At 39.4% G+C, this 17,676-nt stretch overlaps 11 protein-coding genes across 11 annotated transcripts; all 11 read left to right on the top strand.

The window, feature by feature from the left end:
• Nucleotides 1-70: 70 nt before the first annotated feature.
• LSM04_000435 (Ribosomal protein L13) lies at nt 71-679 on the top strand (the record flags this gene model as incomplete). The annotated part of the gene is made up of 1 exon (XM_067332721.1): nt 71-679. One exon carries the CDS (start codon nt 71-73, stop codon nt 677-679), a length of 609 nt encoding a protein of 202 aa, XP_067185505.1.
• A 272-nt stretch (nt 680-951) lies between these two features.
• Nucleotides 952-4,221, top strand: LSM04_008994 (uncharacterized protein; the record flags this gene model as incomplete). Its single annotated transcript, XM_067332720.1, has 1 exon — nt 952-4,221. The coding sequence occupies one exon, from the start codon at nt 952-954 to the stop codon at nt 4,219-4,221; it is 3,270 nt and encodes a 1,089-aa protein (XP_067185892.1).
• Nucleotides 4,222-4,407: 186 nt separating this feature from the next.
• Nucleotides 4,408-5,706, top strand: LSM04_003012 (Inositol-pentakisphosphate 2-kinase; the record flags this gene model as incomplete). The annotated part of the gene is made up of 1 exon (XM_067332719.1): nt 4,408-5,706. One exon carries the CDS (start codon nt 4,408-4,410, stop codon nt 5,704-5,706), a length of 1,299 nt encoding a protein of 432 aa, XP_067185631.1.
• A 252-nt stretch (nt 5,707-5,958) lies between these two features.
• LSM04_009740 (uncharacterized protein) lies at nt 5,959-6,462 on the top strand (the record flags this gene model as incomplete). The annotated part of the gene is made up of 1 exon (XM_067332718.1): nt 5,959-6,462. The coding sequence occupies one exon, from the start codon at nt 5,959-5,961 to the stop codon at nt 6,460-6,462; it is 504 nt and encodes a 167-aa protein (XP_067185927.1).
• Nucleotides 6,463-7,004: 542 nt separating this feature from the next.
• On the top strand, nt 7,005-7,925 carry LSM04_005662 (Protein of unknown function DUF501; the record flags this gene model as incomplete). The annotated part of the gene is made up of 1 exon (XM_067332716.1): nt 7,005-7,925. One exon carries the CDS (start codon nt 7,005-7,007, stop codon nt 7,923-7,925), a length of 921 nt encoding a protein of 306 aa, XP_067185728.1.
• Nucleotides 7,926-8,226: 301 nt separating this feature from the next.
• Nucleotides 8,227-9,165, top strand: LSM04_006107 (uncharacterized protein; the record flags this gene model as incomplete). The annotated part of the gene is made up of 1 exon (XM_067332715.1): nt 8,227-9,165. The coding sequence occupies one exon, from the start codon at nt 8,227-8,229 to the stop codon at nt 9,163-9,165; it is 939 nt and encodes a 312-aa protein (XP_067185745.1).
• A 258-nt stretch (nt 9,166-9,423) lies between these two features.
• On the top strand, nt 9,424-10,899 carry LSM04_004789 (Aminotransferase; the record flags this gene model as incomplete). The annotated part of the gene is made up of 1 exon (XM_067332714.1): nt 9,424-10,899. One exon carries the CDS (start codon nt 9,424-9,426, stop codon nt 10,897-10,899), a length of 1,476 nt encoding a protein of 491 aa, XP_067185700.1.
• Nucleotides 10,900-11,367: 468 nt separating this feature from the next.
• LSM04_006559 (uncharacterized protein) lies at nt 11,368-12,135 on the top strand (the record flags this gene model as incomplete). The annotated part of the gene is made up of 1 exon (XM_067332713.1): nt 11,368-12,135. One exon carries the CDS (start codon nt 11,368-11,370, stop codon nt 12,133-12,135), a length of 768 nt encoding a protein of 255 aa, XP_067185766.1.
• A 1,551-nt stretch (nt 12,136-13,686) lies between these two features.
• LSM04_001709 (uncharacterized protein) lies at nt 13,687-14,706 on the top strand (the record flags this gene model as incomplete). The annotated part of the gene is made up of 1 exon (XM_067332712.1): nt 13,687-14,706. One exon carries the CDS (start codon nt 13,687-13,689, stop codon nt 14,704-14,706), a length of 1,020 nt encoding a protein of 339 aa, XP_067185571.1.
• Nucleotides 14,707-15,117: 411 nt separating this feature from the next.
• Nucleotides 15,118-16,236, top strand: LSM04_007222 (Actin family; the record flags this gene model as incomplete). The annotated part of the gene is made up of 1 exon (XM_067332711.1): nt 15,118-16,236. The coding sequence occupies one exon, from the start codon at nt 15,118-15,120 to the stop codon at nt 16,234-16,236; it is 1,119 nt and encodes a 372-aa protein (XP_067185806.1).
• Nucleotides 16,237-16,750: 514 nt separating this feature from the next.
• Nucleotides 16,751-17,389, top strand: LSM04_005129 (uncharacterized protein; the record flags this gene model as incomplete). Its single annotated transcript, XM_067332710.1, has 1 exon — nt 16,751-17,389. The coding sequence occupies one exon, from the start codon at nt 16,751-16,753 to the stop codon at nt 17,387-17,389; it is 639 nt and encodes a 212-aa protein (XP_067185715.1).
• Nucleotides 17,390-17,676: the final 287 nt, after the last annotated feature.

Below are 17,676 nucleotides of genomic sequence, written 5' to 3'. Positions count from 1 at the left end.
TTTATTAATTTTTTCTTTGATTCATAAGGTGGCATAGTGGATTAGGGGCACCACAATTTTCATTGGGGAAATGCATCGGGTAACTAGGATTATGGCGGCACCGTTCAAGAGTGTGCTGCGCCGCCACAAGTATCACCCGGAGGGTTTACCTCTTTACAATGAGATGTCAAAACAGTGGTTGTGCCGCGAGGGAGAGCGCTGGTGGATTCTCGATGCTGCAGGTGAGCAGCTGCCACGTGTAGCGGCAGTTGCTGCACAGTACATAACCGGTCAACACCGACCAGACTTCACACCAGGAATGTTAACAGGGGACCATGTTATCATTGTTAACATTAAGGATGTGGTGATGGTAGGTGATGAGTGGATACGTGTGCCTATCACGTGGCAGACAGCCTACCCAGGTGGGAAGTATCGTATTCGTCTCACCGATATGTATGAGCGCGATCCATGTATGTTGATGTGGTGGTTCTTAAAGGATGAAGTAAACCGTCATTTTGTGCGTAAACTGAAGACGCGTGTCGCACCCTTAGAAAAGGCATGGCTCTATGAGGACAGTGTACACCCGCACGGAGACAAAAACCCAAGACCACTGTGTTGGACAGATCCAGTAGTTAAAGGATGGAAATACAGAGATCCACAGTTTGTTAGGCGTTGGAAACCAAACGAATTTATGTCGTAAGGTGTTTCAAAACACAGGAAATGACATATGGTCTGGCGAAGAAAGAAAAAGAAAAGAACTGAGAGAATCTGAGTAATTGAAACTTTTCGCTTATTTTTACTTGTAACCATTTTTTTTTTGTTTTATCGTTTCAAATTCTTCTTCTTTTTGTTCTTTTTTTTTCACATTTTCCGTTATGTTGAAGCATTCCGTTTGTGTCTCTCTGTTCGTGTATGTGTAAAAGAGAAAAAGGAGAGAAGAAGTGAGGGAGATAGAGAGAGTTGGAATGCTGAATGCGCCGTTCGATTCGCCTATGGCAGGGAAAAGATCTGCTTCACCGGTGGAAGCTTTGCCTTAATGGCAAACAAGAATTAACAAGAGAAGAAATACTCCAACTTATGCAGGAGACAGTGAAGGAAGCACAACCGTCTGAGAATAGACGAGATAAATCCCTTCTGGGTAAAAGAACTCAATCAATGCTAATTTGGAAAACACTGGACAAACACAAAATGAATTGGTCAAGTTGCTTAATGCTAATGGAAGCCCAGTTACAGGCACTTCCACTTCCGCAGCGAAAGTTTATGGAAGATGGTTTTAAGGATTTGCAATCGTGGCACCGTTTACCGCACTCCATGGTAGAATTATGGAATTTTGAAGAGGATCTTTCAAATGTTTATTCTCATCTTTTGGAGGCTCGCACAATAGTACAGTTTGCATCTTTATTGTATGCTGCTGTGAGAGAACGTCCACAACTTGGGGGTGTACTACCTGTAACTCCTCAAGTATTGTTGCAGTGTTACAAACTTGGTAAGGGCCAACCAGAAGTAGCGCTTAAGTGTTGTCAAATATTATCTTTGGCAAACGTGGAGGTAATATCACGATTGAAGAAAGAAACACTGGCCTTTGCTTATGCAATGTTACATGCAGAACGAGGTCAGTGGGGTGTTGCCCTTTCAGTATTGAATTCCACACGTGAAGTGCGTCTTTCTGCTAAACGGCTATTTTGGGCATACGCCTTTCGTATTAGTCAATGGAAGTTGGCATTAACAACAGTAAAGTCAATGAAACCACAACAAGTAGCGGATGCTATTACGCACGCACCAAACTGGTTATGTGCATTGCGAACATTTGAGCGATGGAATTCACCAGAATCCGCACAGGCATTACTCACCAGGGAGGATTACATTTACTCTGTGGGTTGGGAAACAGCATTATCACTTTGTGCTGCAACCCGTGTACATGCATACAGTGTGATACGTCCTATTATTGTTTCCATTCCTGAGAAACATCCGCAACGTATGCAATTGTACGCAGATGCTATTGCCCCTGCTTCGGAATCCATGTACGCAGGAACGTTAACTCGCAGAGCGTATAAATATGTACAGAATGGTGAATGGGAACAAGCAATTGGATTTTTATGCGGTTGTCGTTACTATGATGTTGCAGGACCGCTGGTACCATACGCCTCTCGAGGAGCTGCACTGCCTCATGGATTATTATTGTACGAAGAAGCCGTTTATCGCATTAAGATATCCCATCATTTAGTGCGTGGTATAACCTTTGAAGAACAGTTGGCAATTGCTTTACATGGAGATTGGACGCAGCTACAGGAGGTGAAGGATAATGCCCGATTGCGTTCTCTAATTTTGGCATGTCGTACCAATCACATTTCTTCTACAAAAGAAAGGAATGAAGATACTGATGAGATACAGTGCTTTATGTTTCAAAATGAAAAATTTTCTAAACTTGTTTGCCTTGCTGCAGATAAAAAATTACAACGATATTATATACAGGTGATTCCTCGTGCTTTACGTCAGCATCATTTCGGAACATTAAGTATTTCTGAAATTGAATCTAACCATGAAGAAGATTATTTAAAATTCCTTTCTTCTGATTACGTTATATCAAAGGGAGAGGATTGTAATACTCTTTGCGCCATGATTGTACAATGTCTTCGAAAACATGGGGATTTAATAGGAGAGAGATTTTTTCGAGAAATTGCACGCTGTTTCGCGATGGGAAAAATATCTCTGAAAGCTGTTGATCGTTATGAATTGTCACTTGCAGTACTCCGGTCAGCAAAACAATTTCAACGTATGGATGCTGCTATAACGGCTCGTATGGCACTTTCAATTCCTACTCAACATCTTACTGCAAATAGTGAGGCTTTGGAAATCAGTATGAATGGTTTGATATTAAATGGACAGTGGGAACGTGCTATTTCACTTTTTCAACGCGTAAATCGACCATATCCTGAAAACTTTACTTCTCTTGTGTATGTAACTCCCCGTCCAGTTTCAATGAAAATATTAAAACTTCTATGGAAGGATAATCTAGAAAGTCGATGGGTACTTCTTGTACAAGACCTTTTTCATGGTGATACTAGGCTTGCGCAAGATGAACTTAAGAGTTGTACTTCTCTAGGAAAGGGATTGCGTATACAAAAACAGGTTCAGTTACGTCGACGTATTCTAGGTGCATGCTGTGCTTTGCTAAAAACCTCTCAATCGATGCATTCCGTTGTGCGTGCAGCTAATATATCTTCCTTTTCTTCTTTAGATGTGGATGAACATGGATTACAGCGACTCCTTCAAGTATTATCATGGGAACAAGCACTAATAGCTCTTAGTGATCTTGCAGAAAATGGTGAGGTTGTAGAAGAATATTGGGCACTCCTCGTCTGTGGAAAACGATCTGTCTCTTTAAATGCAGTAAAAAAGGTTGTGGCATGTTGTCCATACTCGCCACTATTATATTCTGTACTTATTCACAGTGAAGCTGTTGCAAATAAGGATATTTTAACTGCAATGAAGGCTCTTTTACGTTTTCAAACATTAGTTTTTACTGAATACCAGACTAATATGAATTATCTTCGTCCTTTTGTTTTATTCATGAAAAATATTTTACAGCATTTTGCGGATGAAGTCTGGAAAAATGATTCCCTATGGTCTGTTGTCCGTCGGATCTTTAACCAAACAGTGGAAGATGTTAAATTTTCATTTCTTGCAAGGGAAGGTAGAAAGCGTATTCCTTTGCCTCTACGTAAAGAAGGTGAACTTGCTGCATTATTGATTATTGGATTTATTTATCAATCATTAGGTCGGGTATTGCAACTTCCTATTCCAGCTTTTATTACTTCACGTTTGCTTCGAAGCGCTGCACTGGAGACACGTGACTCTCAGAGTGCACTATATTTTTTTAAAAGTTTAAAACATCCAACTGATTATGAACGATCACTTCTCGTCTTTGCATTACGGAGTGAGGAAGATGCCATGACAATTCTACTAAACACGGGACGTTTTGTACGTCCTCGACCAGAGCAGGTACTTTTATGGAGTGATCAACAACTTGGGGACGAACGGTGGCGTGTGGCTATTGAATTACTCTCAGAATCCCCGCCTCAACAGGATCGATTAGTGAAAATGTGTGCCGGATGGACGTGGGCAGAGACTCTTCGTACATTAGAGTTACTCCGAAGAACGCACGGAAACTCTAGCGTGGCAGCGCCATATGTGGCGCTTGTAAAAAATGCACAAAAGAATCAAATACTAAAAAAAGATTAAATTTAATTATCATTTCTTTAAGATTTTTCATTTTTGTTCGTTTTTTTGTTTGCACCTGATAGATGTATTTTTCTCTGTTTTGGACTCTTCCTCCTTGTCATGGCTTCTTTTTTTTACTCTTGTAATCAGTTTATTTGTAATTAATCTATTTTTATTTTTTTGTTTTCATGTTTTACGCTGGAGCGAATGCGCTACCTCGGGGCGGGAGGTTGTAGTGTTGTGTTCGCACTGACTGAAGAAGAAGCAAATGAAGCGTTGGCGCAATACGATGTAATGCAGTTACCCACACCACGCTCTCATCTTGCACTGCGGCTGACCAAAGTAATGATCTCTGAATGCACTACATCTCGTCACGTGCTACGGGATTTTGTGGGATTTAAATATGAGATTAAATTAACGGAATCGTTACGAGCCCGCTGTGCATCTGCATTTCCCCCACTTGCAGAACATTGTTTGACTGCCGTATATGCTCATCTTATTCCTGATTTTGCGATTAGTCCATCTTTACTACTAGAGGAGAGAGATGAGACACGGTGGTTTACTGTTGAAATTAAACCGAAAGGGATATGGAAACGTCCACAAGTGGTGGGTATTATTGTAGATGATGTAGAGTATTACATACATCCTGTAAAGCTGCGTCAATGCCGTTATTCACTTATGCAATTCTTAAAATATGAACGACAAAATAATGGGAAAATACCATCAATATTTTTTGAATCTACCTATTGTCCTAATCAAATTTTTTTGGGAGATGAAGTATCTATAGCAGCTGCATTGAAGCATCTGAATAATAATCCCTCGAATAACTTGAAATATTTTAATTTGGAAAATTTTCCAGGTGGACTTAAGGAGAGTGAACTTAATCTATTGGCTTCTGCTTTGTATCAATCAGGGGTGTTCTCCATCTTGGCAAATTTACAGCTTTACGGCACCGATACCATATGTGACTGGAGTGTGCTTGATATTGAGCTTCTATATCCTTGGCGCAAGGCTTGTGATACGTCAAGTGTGAGATGGATTGTGAGTAATTTAAACACTTCCTCACTCAAAGACATGAGTTGTACTTGTCAAAGCAATAGGGGAAAACAAACGCAAGAGCTTAAATGTAATAAGATGGAGAATACAAGCTATCTTATTCCACCATTAAGTTTGGAGGAGTGTGTAAATCGTTTTTATGTTTCAACAACAGCCAAAGATGCCTCAGTTTTGGCAACACTATCCATCAAGAAGGAGGAGGAAGATGAAGAGGAGGGAAAAGGAAGAAAACCAATTACAACTTGCGAAAACATAAAGTTTACAAAATTGAAAAATTCTAATGGTGGCTTCTTTATGAAAATGGACTCTCCTACCTTTAGTGTGGGCCGCATCGGTGTGGTAGATGTGGATGGAAAGAGGCACAAACCTCTCAGTAATTACTTTCAACGTGATCAAGAGGTACTGGCCGCTTGGGAACGGGTGAAAGGTGGTGTACAATTTAGTCCCTAAATTTTTGTTCAGGACTTTATTTTCTATTACTACATACATTTCAAGTTTCATTCTCTCTCTCTCTCTCAATATATATATATATATATATATATATATATATATATATATTGTTCTGCTTTTTGCTTTTCATGTATTATTTGTGTTTTCCCCTTTTCACACTGTAGTAATTTATACTTCTTTTGTTATTATTTAATTCTATTTTTTCCTTCTTTTTATCATTCTTGGCAGTTGACGGGTGTTGTCTTTCTTACAATGGAGACAACTGACGGTCCTTCCCCCACAGCCACGCGACTGACGAAGGAACAGGAAGAGGGACTTGCCGTGCGGCTCCACGATCACTCAATGAAACAAAAGCAAGAAAATCTCCAGAAACTCGAAGCCCGATTTTACCCAACAGCACAGAAAAAATATCTGCCAAAGGAGACAATTGAGAGAAGCGTCGCACGGCAGGTAGATCAGGAAATGGCAAGGCGGAAAGCAGCAGGTGAGGAGAGAGAAACTCGTATTCAAGGAGGGACGGCACCGAGGAAAATAACCAGTGACGAAGTTCACAGCTGCACAGAAAGACTTTACACAGAGACACTGGTACGAAAGGAAGCCAATATGACCGAAAGCAGAAAACGTTACCTCTTCCACGGACCGGAAGTGACTCTAAAAAAGTCTTCGGAAATAAAAGAGTATGTGTCACGTCTGGCAGTACCAAAAAAGCGAGAGTTTACAATTGAGGAAATTAACAAAATCTACGGTTTACAGTAGAAAGAAGTGCTACTGCTATTTGATCATTAGCGTGTGTACTTCTTCCGTAGCTGTTGTTGGGAGAACGCAGGAAAAAAAAAAGGGAAAGGTGATGATGTCTCTTGTGGAATATACATATTATGTTGTCTGTGTTTTGTTATGGATGAGAGAAATGATATGAAAGATCTAGAACACTTTTTCTGGTGGATGTGTATAGTTGTTGTTATTGTTTTTTTTTTGTTTTTGTATATGCTTTCCCTATCTTGCACCTTACGGACAAGATCCCTGTTTCTTTTGGGGCATTTTGTCGTGTATTTCCTCTCTAGGCATAATCCACCCCCTCCCCCTCTTTCTTTCCATATACATGTGTATGTTTTTCTTTTTTCTTGTTTGTTTGTTTAAGCCAAGAATATATATTTTTGTATTCCTCTTCTTTTCTTAATTTCTCCTAGCTAGGCCTAGGACGAGCGGGAGATTAATTGGAGAGGATACAGTAAAAGTAAAAAAAAAGGCAAAAAAAAAAAAACATAAATAAATAGAACTTGTTGCAATTGTTGGCGGATATGCAGCGTATGGAGCCAACAAAGCGACCGAGTCCCTTTGAGGCGGCTGCAGAGCAGAAAAGTTACCGTGTGGCGGATGTGCAGTTGGCGCACTGCACGCAACATAACAGCGCCGCCGTGTTGTGCTCAACTGCTGGAAAGATTGGTCGTAATGGCCGTTCCGCTGCTGTAGGGGCAACTCTATTTTGGCTTACATGTCCGTATTTAAATACAATAGTAGCGAGATTTGAACGGCATGGTGCGGTGGGTGCGCTGCAGAAACTATTGGATGAAAACGAGGTTGTGGCCGCACAGCATGTTTCATCTCACACAGTCTACGAGAAGCGTGCGCAGACATTGTTGAGTGCTGAGCGTTGGGCCTTCTTTTATTCACATTTTATCTCAGCCGGGGAGTCTACAGGTGGTCGTAAGTATGGCAACGCTGCTGTTAGTCATGCAAAAGATCTCAAATGTCTTCATGCTCTTGTTGCACAATCTTTATGTGGGGCAAGTAATATAATAGGTGACGCAATTTCACAATACATTCTAGTTCTCTCTGAAAAAGTTAAGACATTTGAGGAGACATTAGTGACAGTAAACCCCCGAACTAGTGATAGCGATAATGATGGATCTTCTTCTGTTACTGATGCTGCCACCCCGACCGCTGCTTCTCCTGATGATGGTGATAATAATAATAATGGTAAGGGTGAAGATAATAAAAAAATAGATAATAGTGTTGTCTTGAAGGACGCAAAGGAATCATTAGATAGTGTTTCTGCTTTGGTATCCTTTGTGGAGTGTTGTGCAGTTGCAAACGAGACGACAAAAGGAACATCGTCACTTGTATTGAATGCCGATGCTATTTGTACTGCTGCGTGTAATGTGCTTACTTTCCTTGAAGGGCGACCTCCTAGGATGCGTAAAAAGCACCGTATTAATTGAAGAAAGATTCAAAAAAGGAAAACAAGTGAAAACGAATAAATAGGCCTGTAATATTGCTTGCTTAGTATATCTGATGTAATGTATACTTTAAACAAAAATAAGAATATCTTGTATCAGATTTATCTTGTTTATATTTTATTACAATAAAATGTACGCTTCTCTTTATAATTGGAAATTACAGGCATTTTGAGCTATATATATACATATATATATATAATATGGTAATATGGTATATATTCGCTATTTTTTTTTCCCCCTTTACTCTATTCCTTTAGTTGGTCATCGCTAGAGAGGGCGCGAGATGCGCTCTCAGCGGTGGTGCCCGGCGAGTACTGTGGCCGCCAACGGAGTATCGGCGAAACCACCACAGCGACACTTTTACACAAGCGCCGAACGTGTGTGGGAGTTATCGTTGTTGATGAGACGATATCTACAGAAATGGATTAGCTTTACTCGAATACGTCACGCTTTGGTTGTTCTTCATGATATAAGACGAAGAGCTTTTTTTGCTTATGCCTTACATGTGTTCTACAAGTGGGTTCTCTTCGCATCTCGCAAGGCTGCGCTGCGGTTTCTAGAACGTCGTGTAACAAGAGAGACGTCTATACTATTAGCTCATCGTTTTTTAAAGAAATGGCAGAAAATCACACAACTTCAGAAGAGGAAGTTAGTACAATTAGTAGCATTGCGTAATGTACGTTATGAAGCTGAACGTAGGATGGTGAAAAGAGAGTATGAACGCTGGAGGATGATAGTGAAACACCGAAAGATGCTTCGCCGAAACGTAGAAGCTTTATCTTCTTTTCATTTATTTTCCTTAATTCGTCGCTACTTCCTTATATGGATGCGTCGTAGGCATCGAAATTATTGCTTAGAACAATTAAAATTCATTAGATATTCAGCTGAGCGAGCGTTGACTCGATACACTTTACAAGGGTGGATCTTGTTTGTCTCGCGTCGTATAATTGCCTGTAATTTGGAAGGACTTACTCTTCAATATATTGTTTACAGATTTTTGATGAAATGGAGGCGATATACTTGGATTTGCAAATCTCTTCGACGTATTGGACGTAAGGCTTATTGGCGTCTTTGTCGAGACGCTTTTCAAAAATGGAAGTTGTGGCTTGTTCGTACTGTGGTTTCCCTTCGTCTTGAGCATCATAATTCGGTAATTCTCCTACAAGTGTATTTTTTACGTTGGATGGTGCTTTATAGAATTCGTAAATTGGAGTACCGATGATTTATCGCCTCTGGTTTGAGCCGTTATGGCGTTTTATGATTTAAAAAAAAATCAACAGTAATAACAAATATTAATACTTGAGTTTATTACGTTACCCCAGTTATTCGAATTTCTTTTCTTTGTTTGTGTGTAATTTTTTTTTGTAAAAATAGTATGGAACACTTCTTTTTTTTTTTCTTTGAAATGATTTCCCTTTTAAGAGGAATACTTTCTTCGATTTATCACAAACAAGGTGGAAAAATAAAAATAAAAAATAAAATGACGGAAACAGGTTATTTTTCTATAATACTTACACAAATCGTGGAACACCCTTTTCACATTCTTCTTGAAATTTTATTTGCTGCTCTTCTGGTATATGTGGTTTTTCAGCAGCAGAGCAAACGAAAGAAAAATAAATCTAATGCTTCCCTTTTAAAGATGCCATCAGAGGAAGAACAGGAGCGTCGTATCGCACAATTTCAATCGCAGTTGTTTCGTGCCAACACTAAACCAAATGCGAACACAATAGTGCCTAATAAGTTGGGATTGACAGAAGTGGACTCAAGAGATGGATGTTACATAACAATAAAAAATCCTAACGGTGATGGTGTTAAACGTTGCCTTGATTTGGCAACTGAAGACTTTCATTCATTCTCGACACATCCCATTACAGTTGAGGTGGCACGAAATACAGTAATGGCATATGGTGTAGGCAGTTGTGGACCACGTGGTTTTTATGGTACTGTTAAACCACACATGGATGCCGAAGCAGATATTGCAAAATTTCTCAATGTTGAAGATTCTATTATTTACAGTTTTTCATTTGCCACAATATCAACACTTATTTCCGCTTTTGTGAGCAGAGGAGAATATATTGTTATGGATAATGGGGCTAACCTTTCTGTTGCCGATGGTTGCACATTATCTCGTGCGAATATCTATAAATACCGGCACAATGATATGACACATTTAGAAACCCTTTTGAAGGAAATAGTAGAAAAAGAAGAAAAAGAAAAAAAACTATCACGACGTTTCGTCGTTACAGAAGGTGTATTTAGGAATACTGGTGATATTTGCAATCTTCCAAAGGTTTTACAACTCTGTCGAACATACAAGTTTCGAATTATATTAGAAGACAGCTATGGATTTGGATCTCTTGGCCCTACTGCCCGTGGAACTCATGAACATTTTGGAATTCCACCAAAAATGATTGACGTTTATGTTGGAAGTTTAAGTACATCAATGGGGGCCGTTGGCGGGTTCTGTGCGGGTGATCACGCCATGGTTGATTTTCAACGTCTTACCGCGGCTGCATATGTTTTCTCTGCGTCTTTACCGCCCTATGTCACCGCTGCGGTATCTGCCGCACTGAAATTACTAAATGAGGACCACACGTATGTGCAACGGCTGCAAACCAATGCAAGATTATTTCGGAAAGCCCTTAGAGAAGCGGAATTTAACGCAGAAAAAATTTCAATGGTGGAATGCGAGGGTGATGTCTCACCGGTTATAATTCTAAGTCCTTCAAAACAGTATGCAAAGGATCATCCTGGAACGGTTGAGGAAGAGCTGGAGAAGGTTGTGCAAATGGCAAGAGATAAAAATGTGCTACTTGTTCGAAACGTTTTCTCTGGAGAAGAGAAATGCGAGAACTCTTCTGGGTTGCGTATTCTTGTGAAGGGGAAAGCCTCTACAGATGAAATACAACACGCTGTGACAGTCGTTATTGAAGCTGTTAAGTCTGTTTTCTCATGAACATTATTATCTGTTTTCGTTAGAGAACTTATCAGACCTTAAATAAGGTAATTGACAAATACAGGTATATATATATATATATATATATATATATATATTATTTCTTCTCACTAAAACATATATTGGGGGCGTACGAAATCTTTTTTTCTTAAGGAACAAAAGAAAGAAAATAAGAAGAAAGCAAAAGAATGGGAGAGTGCAAATGTCTCCTTTCAAACTGTGAGGAAAACATGTCATTTAAAAGGAGGTGGGGCAATAGAAATAATTTTTATTTTTTTTATTTTCCTATTGGTTCTTAGAAAACACAACTACTATTTTTAGTAATATATCCTTTATCGTATATGTATATTTTCTTTTTCTTTCTTTCTTTTTCTAGTGTTTGCTGACTTTGTTCTGGGTATTTTTTGGTGTTAGTTTCACGTGTAGATCACTGTGTGTTTTCTTCTCTCTTGGTTACATTCCCCACCTATGGAGCTCCCGGAGGAAATTGTAGTGGGAAAGACAACTCTGACGTTAGCAAAGTCTAGCTGTGCGGTTCAATCTGTAGATAATGTGGGAAAACAATTCAATACGTTTTGTTTCGTAGGTGAGAGTTGGGCAGGAGGAGCAGTAGAGTGGTTTCTTTCTCCATTGGAGGGATATGAGGAGAAGAAACTGCGGGTGGAGGAGGCTGTAGTGGATGAACACGTACACAACTGTGGTGTTTTTCTCCGCATGGGTGATTTCACGTTTCGACAATATCAAGTGAAAAATGAATCTGCTGATCGTGTTAATAATGCTAATATATCTTGTAATGTGATTGAGGAAGACAAATATGATGCGTCTCTTTGTAATACACCGCGTTCGCTTTACTTTCTCTCTCGCTCCACCACTCAGGGAGGAGAAGACACACCCTCATGTACTCGAGCACAATATATAACGATGGATAACACAGACGTCTGCGGGGAAAATAATAACGCGTCTCAGTGCCTCTCATTGATTCCATCATCGAACGCTGCCGGGGAGTTGCGGGGCTCTGAAATAATAATACAACAACAAGCGGAAGAAGACAATAAGCCTAAAACGATGCAAATTCGCTCAGAATCGTTCTTGCCTCCTATAGTACCCCCGAAAAAACCTCAACTACAACTAGAACCCAATGTGAGGGGTTCTGGATCCTTTCGGTCGCGTCGTTTGTTGTCTGCGCAGCAAAATCAGAAGCAGCAGGCGAGTCCAGTGCAGTCCCCTTCCTTGTAGAATAGGAGATGGAGGAATAATGGTGAATAATTTTCTTCTTTGGTAACGAGCAAATCAAAAAAAAAGAATATCTGATTCTTGGGATTACTAGTATAATTATTTTCTAGGTGTGTTTTTTTTTTTTTTTTACTAACCCAAGGTGAATAACATATATGCCCGCTATCTTTCTTTATTTCATTGTTAGTAATGATGGCATTTCAGTTGCCGCTTTTAAAGTCATTACAAACATGACACAGATAAAGGTATTCTTTACCAGAGCCATATTTATATCACTAGCAATATCTTTCTCTATTCTACCACTTCTTGAAAGTGGAAAAGAAAGCAAGATAAGTGTTAGTTGAAGTATAAAAATACCCCCAAATTCTGTCGTTTTTTCTAAATGATGGTCATAGTGGGGGGTTAATGATGCTCTACTATATTATTATTATTATTATTATTATTATTATTATTATTATTATTTATTTTTTTTTTCCTATATCCTCTCTATCCACCCATCGATCACTTATTTTTCTTGTTTTTAGCGTTGACGATTATTTTTCGTTTTTACTTTTTTATCCAATAAGTTTTTTTTTGTTTTCCCCATTTCACCCTTTCACCCACTCTCACTCTCAACGTTTCATGAAAAAAATGAGCTATTGAGTATATTGCAGGAGTTTTTTTTTTTCTTTGTATTGTAAGCAACACTACTGTGGATTGAAAGGAATCAATGAAAATCCCTTTTTTGTTTGACAGGCGCATGTGTGTATTTGTTTTTAATTGTTTTTGTGTACATATGTTATATGGTATCCTGTTTTTTTTTTTTTTTGCTCTTTTTGTTTGTAGCATAAGAAACGTATATAAATATATATTGTATAGTTGTATGTGTCGTTTAGACCTGTGTGTGGTGAACAATAATAGAGAGATAGAGGTTGATTGGGCGGAAGTATGACATTGTTTTTATTTACTCTTGCAGAATTTGTGAGCCACACCAGCAGTATACCTGTGGTGTATCTGTACATGTGAGCATCATTTTTGCATTAGTTATGAATATATAGGCACGTCAACAACTAGTATCGTCTCTCTATTTTCAACGTGATTTGTGTATGTGCGTATATATGTTTTTTTTTTCTTCCTTTCTTTTTTTCTTTGGTTTTATTTTCGTCGCTATTATTGAGCACAAGTGATTTATTCTTGTGTAGTGCAATGTTAGCGATACCATCCCACTTATCTTTGTATACTTTTGCTTGAGTGTGTTTGTGCCATTTTCTTTTTTTTTTCTTCCTATACTACTAATACTATTATTATTATTATTATTATTATTGCTATTATTGTTACTTCCTTTCTTCTTTAACTTGTTTCTGTGGTGTTCTACCCAAATGCATTTCAGTATACACTTGCGATTAGGTGCGTGATTTGTGGCTCCCCGGTGGTGATAGAAGGAAGAATCACTACTGTTTGGGAAGACACAAATAGGTCCCCTTTTTTAGTTGCATAAAAGATTATAGCGAACGAAAAATAAATAAAAAAGGACACGAAAGTAAGCAAAAAAAAAAAGTGACAAAAAAGAGTAAAATGAACAGCAAATATCTCTCTACCCCGGATAATATTTCGAGGTTTATCGAAATGTCATCACACCGTAGTCTCTCACCACAGCGGGAGATATCGCAAATGACGGCCCATGTACGTCCTTCACAACCCAAAAGGCGTCGAGATGATGACAGTCATGATGACAATATCGCAAAACATGATGACACTTTTCAACAGGTGGAACAATATGATGAGAACACGATAGAAAACACAGCATACCTTTTACAGTGTGGAAGTCCATTGTATGATCCTGTGAAGGAAGGTTGGCGCTGCTGGAACGATCATGAACTGCGCATAAAAGAGAGAGAACAATATGGTCCTGTGGATGGTGTTAGTTGTGACTTCTGTGGTTTTACAGACTGGTTAGAGGGACTAAATGAAGTGGAAGAAGAAAAGAAGTCAACAAGGGGGAAAAAACGAGGAGGACGAAAAAAACCAAAAACAAAGGTAAAGGAGAAGTTATATCTATATCATTGTGATGTATGTGATATGGATCTCTGCGTCCATTGTGCTAGAGAACTACGTGATGATAGTCGTTATCACGTGCCGTGTATGCAGTGTAAACATTGTCTCATGTTTATGCGCAGCGATGAGGCTGTAATGCATCGTTGTTATGCTACAATGCCACAAACCGAGATGACACACAGACTTGTAACATCATCTTTATCCACCAGTGGTGGCGCCACCTCCTCAACACACACTGAATCGGCGAGACTACAAGATTCCTCAGAGGGCTCCGTAGCAACACCAACAGCAGTGACATTAGCAGTTTCTCCACTACATCGTCCAAATACCGCGTGGGAATTATGTGTGACATTTGAATCAGCAGCAACTGAGGCGCAAGTTCGTCTTATTAGCCAATCATTTGCTATGGAAGAGGTAGAGATGCCGAAGGTGAAGGGTCAGCTTGTGTTTCGCACGCGCACCAGGCTTGCGGCAGAGGAATTTGCTCAAAAAATTCATAGCGAAGGTCTCTTTACTTCACTCCGTCGCTTTCGTGAATAAAAAAGGGAGTAATATCTACTCAAGACGTGTTTGACACATATATACATACGCATTCACAGAGGGAGGGAGTGAAAGGACGAGAGAGAAAAAAAAATACAGAAGGCACATACAAACATACATATGATGATGTGTGACTCTACACAGACACAAGCGACCACAGTTTTGGGCTTTTTTTTCACTACTTTTACAATACCTGGTGTGTAGCTGTATTCTTTGTTTTTATTTTTGTTTTTTTGTTTTTTTCTTGAATGTGGTGCGTTTGTTCTTCAGTTGGTGGTAAATCAGTGTTGTCTGTTTTTGTTCCACGTTCACTACGGGTTTTCTGTAATATGGATGGTGACTAATAAAAGGAGGGAAGGGAGAGAGAGAGAGAGAGAGAGAGAGAGAGAGAGAGAGAGAGAGAGAGAGAGAATGGCAGTGGTGGAAGTAGGATGGAACGTACGTGCAGGTTATATAGGAGACGTTAGATGCACGAGACAGCTTTCTTCTCTTCATTCCAAAGAGGTGCCAAGAGAGACATGTTTACCATCTATACTAGTTGCAGCAGATGTTGCAGGAGATGAAAATATTTTGGAGATGTGGACGCTTCAGTCTCTGGAACAAGAAAGAAATCTTCATATGGAACATTTGGCACACATTATGGAAAAAGAGTTGGGATGCTTAGAAGAGGATCCACTCATGTTAGTAATACCAGAAATATGGCATGAAAAGTCTGAAATTATACAAACTTTGTTTCGTATCATATTGGAGTCAAATTTTACTTCTGCACTTTATTGTTGCCGTCCTAGTGTTGCGTGGACATTAGCTTCTGGTAAGGCCTCCGCCGTTGTTATAGATGTTGGTCATCATCATGCAACCTCCACTGCCGTATTAGATGGTTATGCATTACGAGGTAGTATAGCATCAAACAACCTTGCTGGTAGTGTTGTTACACAACGTTTGATAGATATGATAGGTGTAGATCAACTACAGGCATTGGAAACTGTAAAACATTATCGACTCCCATCTGTTAGAGAATGGGCCTTGAGAGAGATATGTGGGGATATTAAACGAGTGGCATGCTCTGTGCGTACTGGACGTTCTGATCTTTCACGAAAGGAAGAGTCATTATTGTTGCGGGCGCCTGATGGAAACACTATTACAGTGGCGGGAGATGCCCGGGTGGATCCGTATGATGTACTCTTCGCACCTCCAAGTGGCACTGGGGCGTCTCTGGCTGATCTTCTCGTGGGATGCAGGCGTTCACTGGACCCGGAGTGGCAGCAGCAGACCAGTCCACATATTCTCTGCGGGGGCACATCACAGGCTTCTGGTTTCCGTGAAAGACTGCTAAAGGAAGCCCAAAAGCGGGATTCTTCATACTTTCGCTATGGAAAGGAAGATGCGTTTAAAGTTTTGACTGCAGTGGATGGTGCATGGGCGGGTGCCTCACTGGCTGCGGACTGCTCTTCTTTTTCTTCTCTTTGGGTGACACGCGCAGATTTTGAGGAGGAAGGTGATTCCGTTCTATACCGCAAGCTTCTTTGCTGATTTGATGTTTTTTTTTTTCGTTTTCCATTGCCTTGGAAATTCAGATTCACGTAATAAGAGCATATACCCCGTTCATTGATAAGTAGTGGTGATGCAAACTGAGGAGACAGGACATGCTGCGAGAAAGAAGGGGGAGGGAAGAAAAGAAAATGTGAGAGGAATAAATATGAAGCGAATAAATATTTGTAACATTTCTTCATATTTGATCTTTTAATGTTGTATTTTTGATTCTCCTACTTTTTTTTTGTGTGTGTTTGTTTCGCCACAGCTTTAAGCTTCACATTTTTATGCGATGCATTTTTGGTACTTGTTCTGAAAGTTGAAAAGAGGGGGGAAAAATACGATGTCTTACTTTTAATCCTATTTTAATTATTATTGTTGTTATTTTTATTTTTTTCTCTTTCTTCTACTTGTTCTTCGTATCATATGTTATAAGGGGTATTAGTAACACTCCTAAATAAGGAAAGGGACTGTTCCTTATTGGAAAGGAATTCTTTTATTTTTATTTTTTAAGATGACCGGTCCCAGTCGGGGGTTTAACGCTGTCGCCGTGAGAAACCGACATCAATACCTAAAACTCTTAAGAGAAAGTGCAAGAGAGGCAGTATCGAATGAGACAGTGTTTAATGGTGGAAAGGGTGCTATTAACTCATCATGCAAAATTCGTATGCATGAATCTAATCTGAATCTTCCTGAAAACTGGGTAAAGAATTCTACTGAACGTCTTCAAGAATCATTAGAGGGGATAGTTTCACCAAATAAAATATTAAATAATGATCTTTTTCTTTCTGCACTTATACATCCAACTCATGTTCGTGTGCGTTCTACTCGTGCTATAGTGGCAATGCCTATTGAATTAACTTTAACAGGTTCATCAACGCTACGTTTATTGAAGGAAATTGCGTCTGTTCATGGTATGATGGGAATTCTACATGCGGAAGAGACTTCTGATATTCCTCGTCGTCTTAATGTGGAAGAGTTTCTCCTCTATGACAGATCCGTGTTTGTGGGTGAAGGAGAATCTACGATTAGACCTCCAGAAGAGGTTCGATTAGCTGCTGCCACCGCTTTGTGCGGAGCATTAACATTAACAGAAGGTCTCTATTCTACCTCTTTATTACTGGATCGTTTGCGTCAGAAAAAATACCAATAATAATGGTAGTAGTAGCAGTGGAAAGAAAGAAAAAAAAGAAAAAAAGAAAAAAAGTGGAAGTTCAGAGAGGTGTGTGGGTGTACAGAAGTATTATACGAAACGTTTAGTTATTAAAAAAAACATTATTTTCCTATTTAATGATTTTGACAATCGTTTATCGTAGCCGCGATAGCTCGGTTGGGAGAGCGTCAGACTGAAGCTCTGAAGGTCCCTGGCTCGATCCCGGGTCGCGGCATGGTTCTCTTTTCCGGATTACACATACTTGATGAAAATTATTATTATTATTT

Source organism: Trypanosoma melophagium, assembly GCF_022059095.1.
Source record: "Trypanosoma melophagium isolate St. Kilda chromosome Unknown ctg9segment0, whole genome shotgun sequence".
Lineage (NCBI taxonomy): Eukaryota > Euglenozoa > Kinetoplastea > Trypanosomatida > Trypanosomatidae > Trypanosoma > Trypanosoma melophagium.
This window is presented reverse-complemented; position numbering and strand designations above follow the sequence as displayed.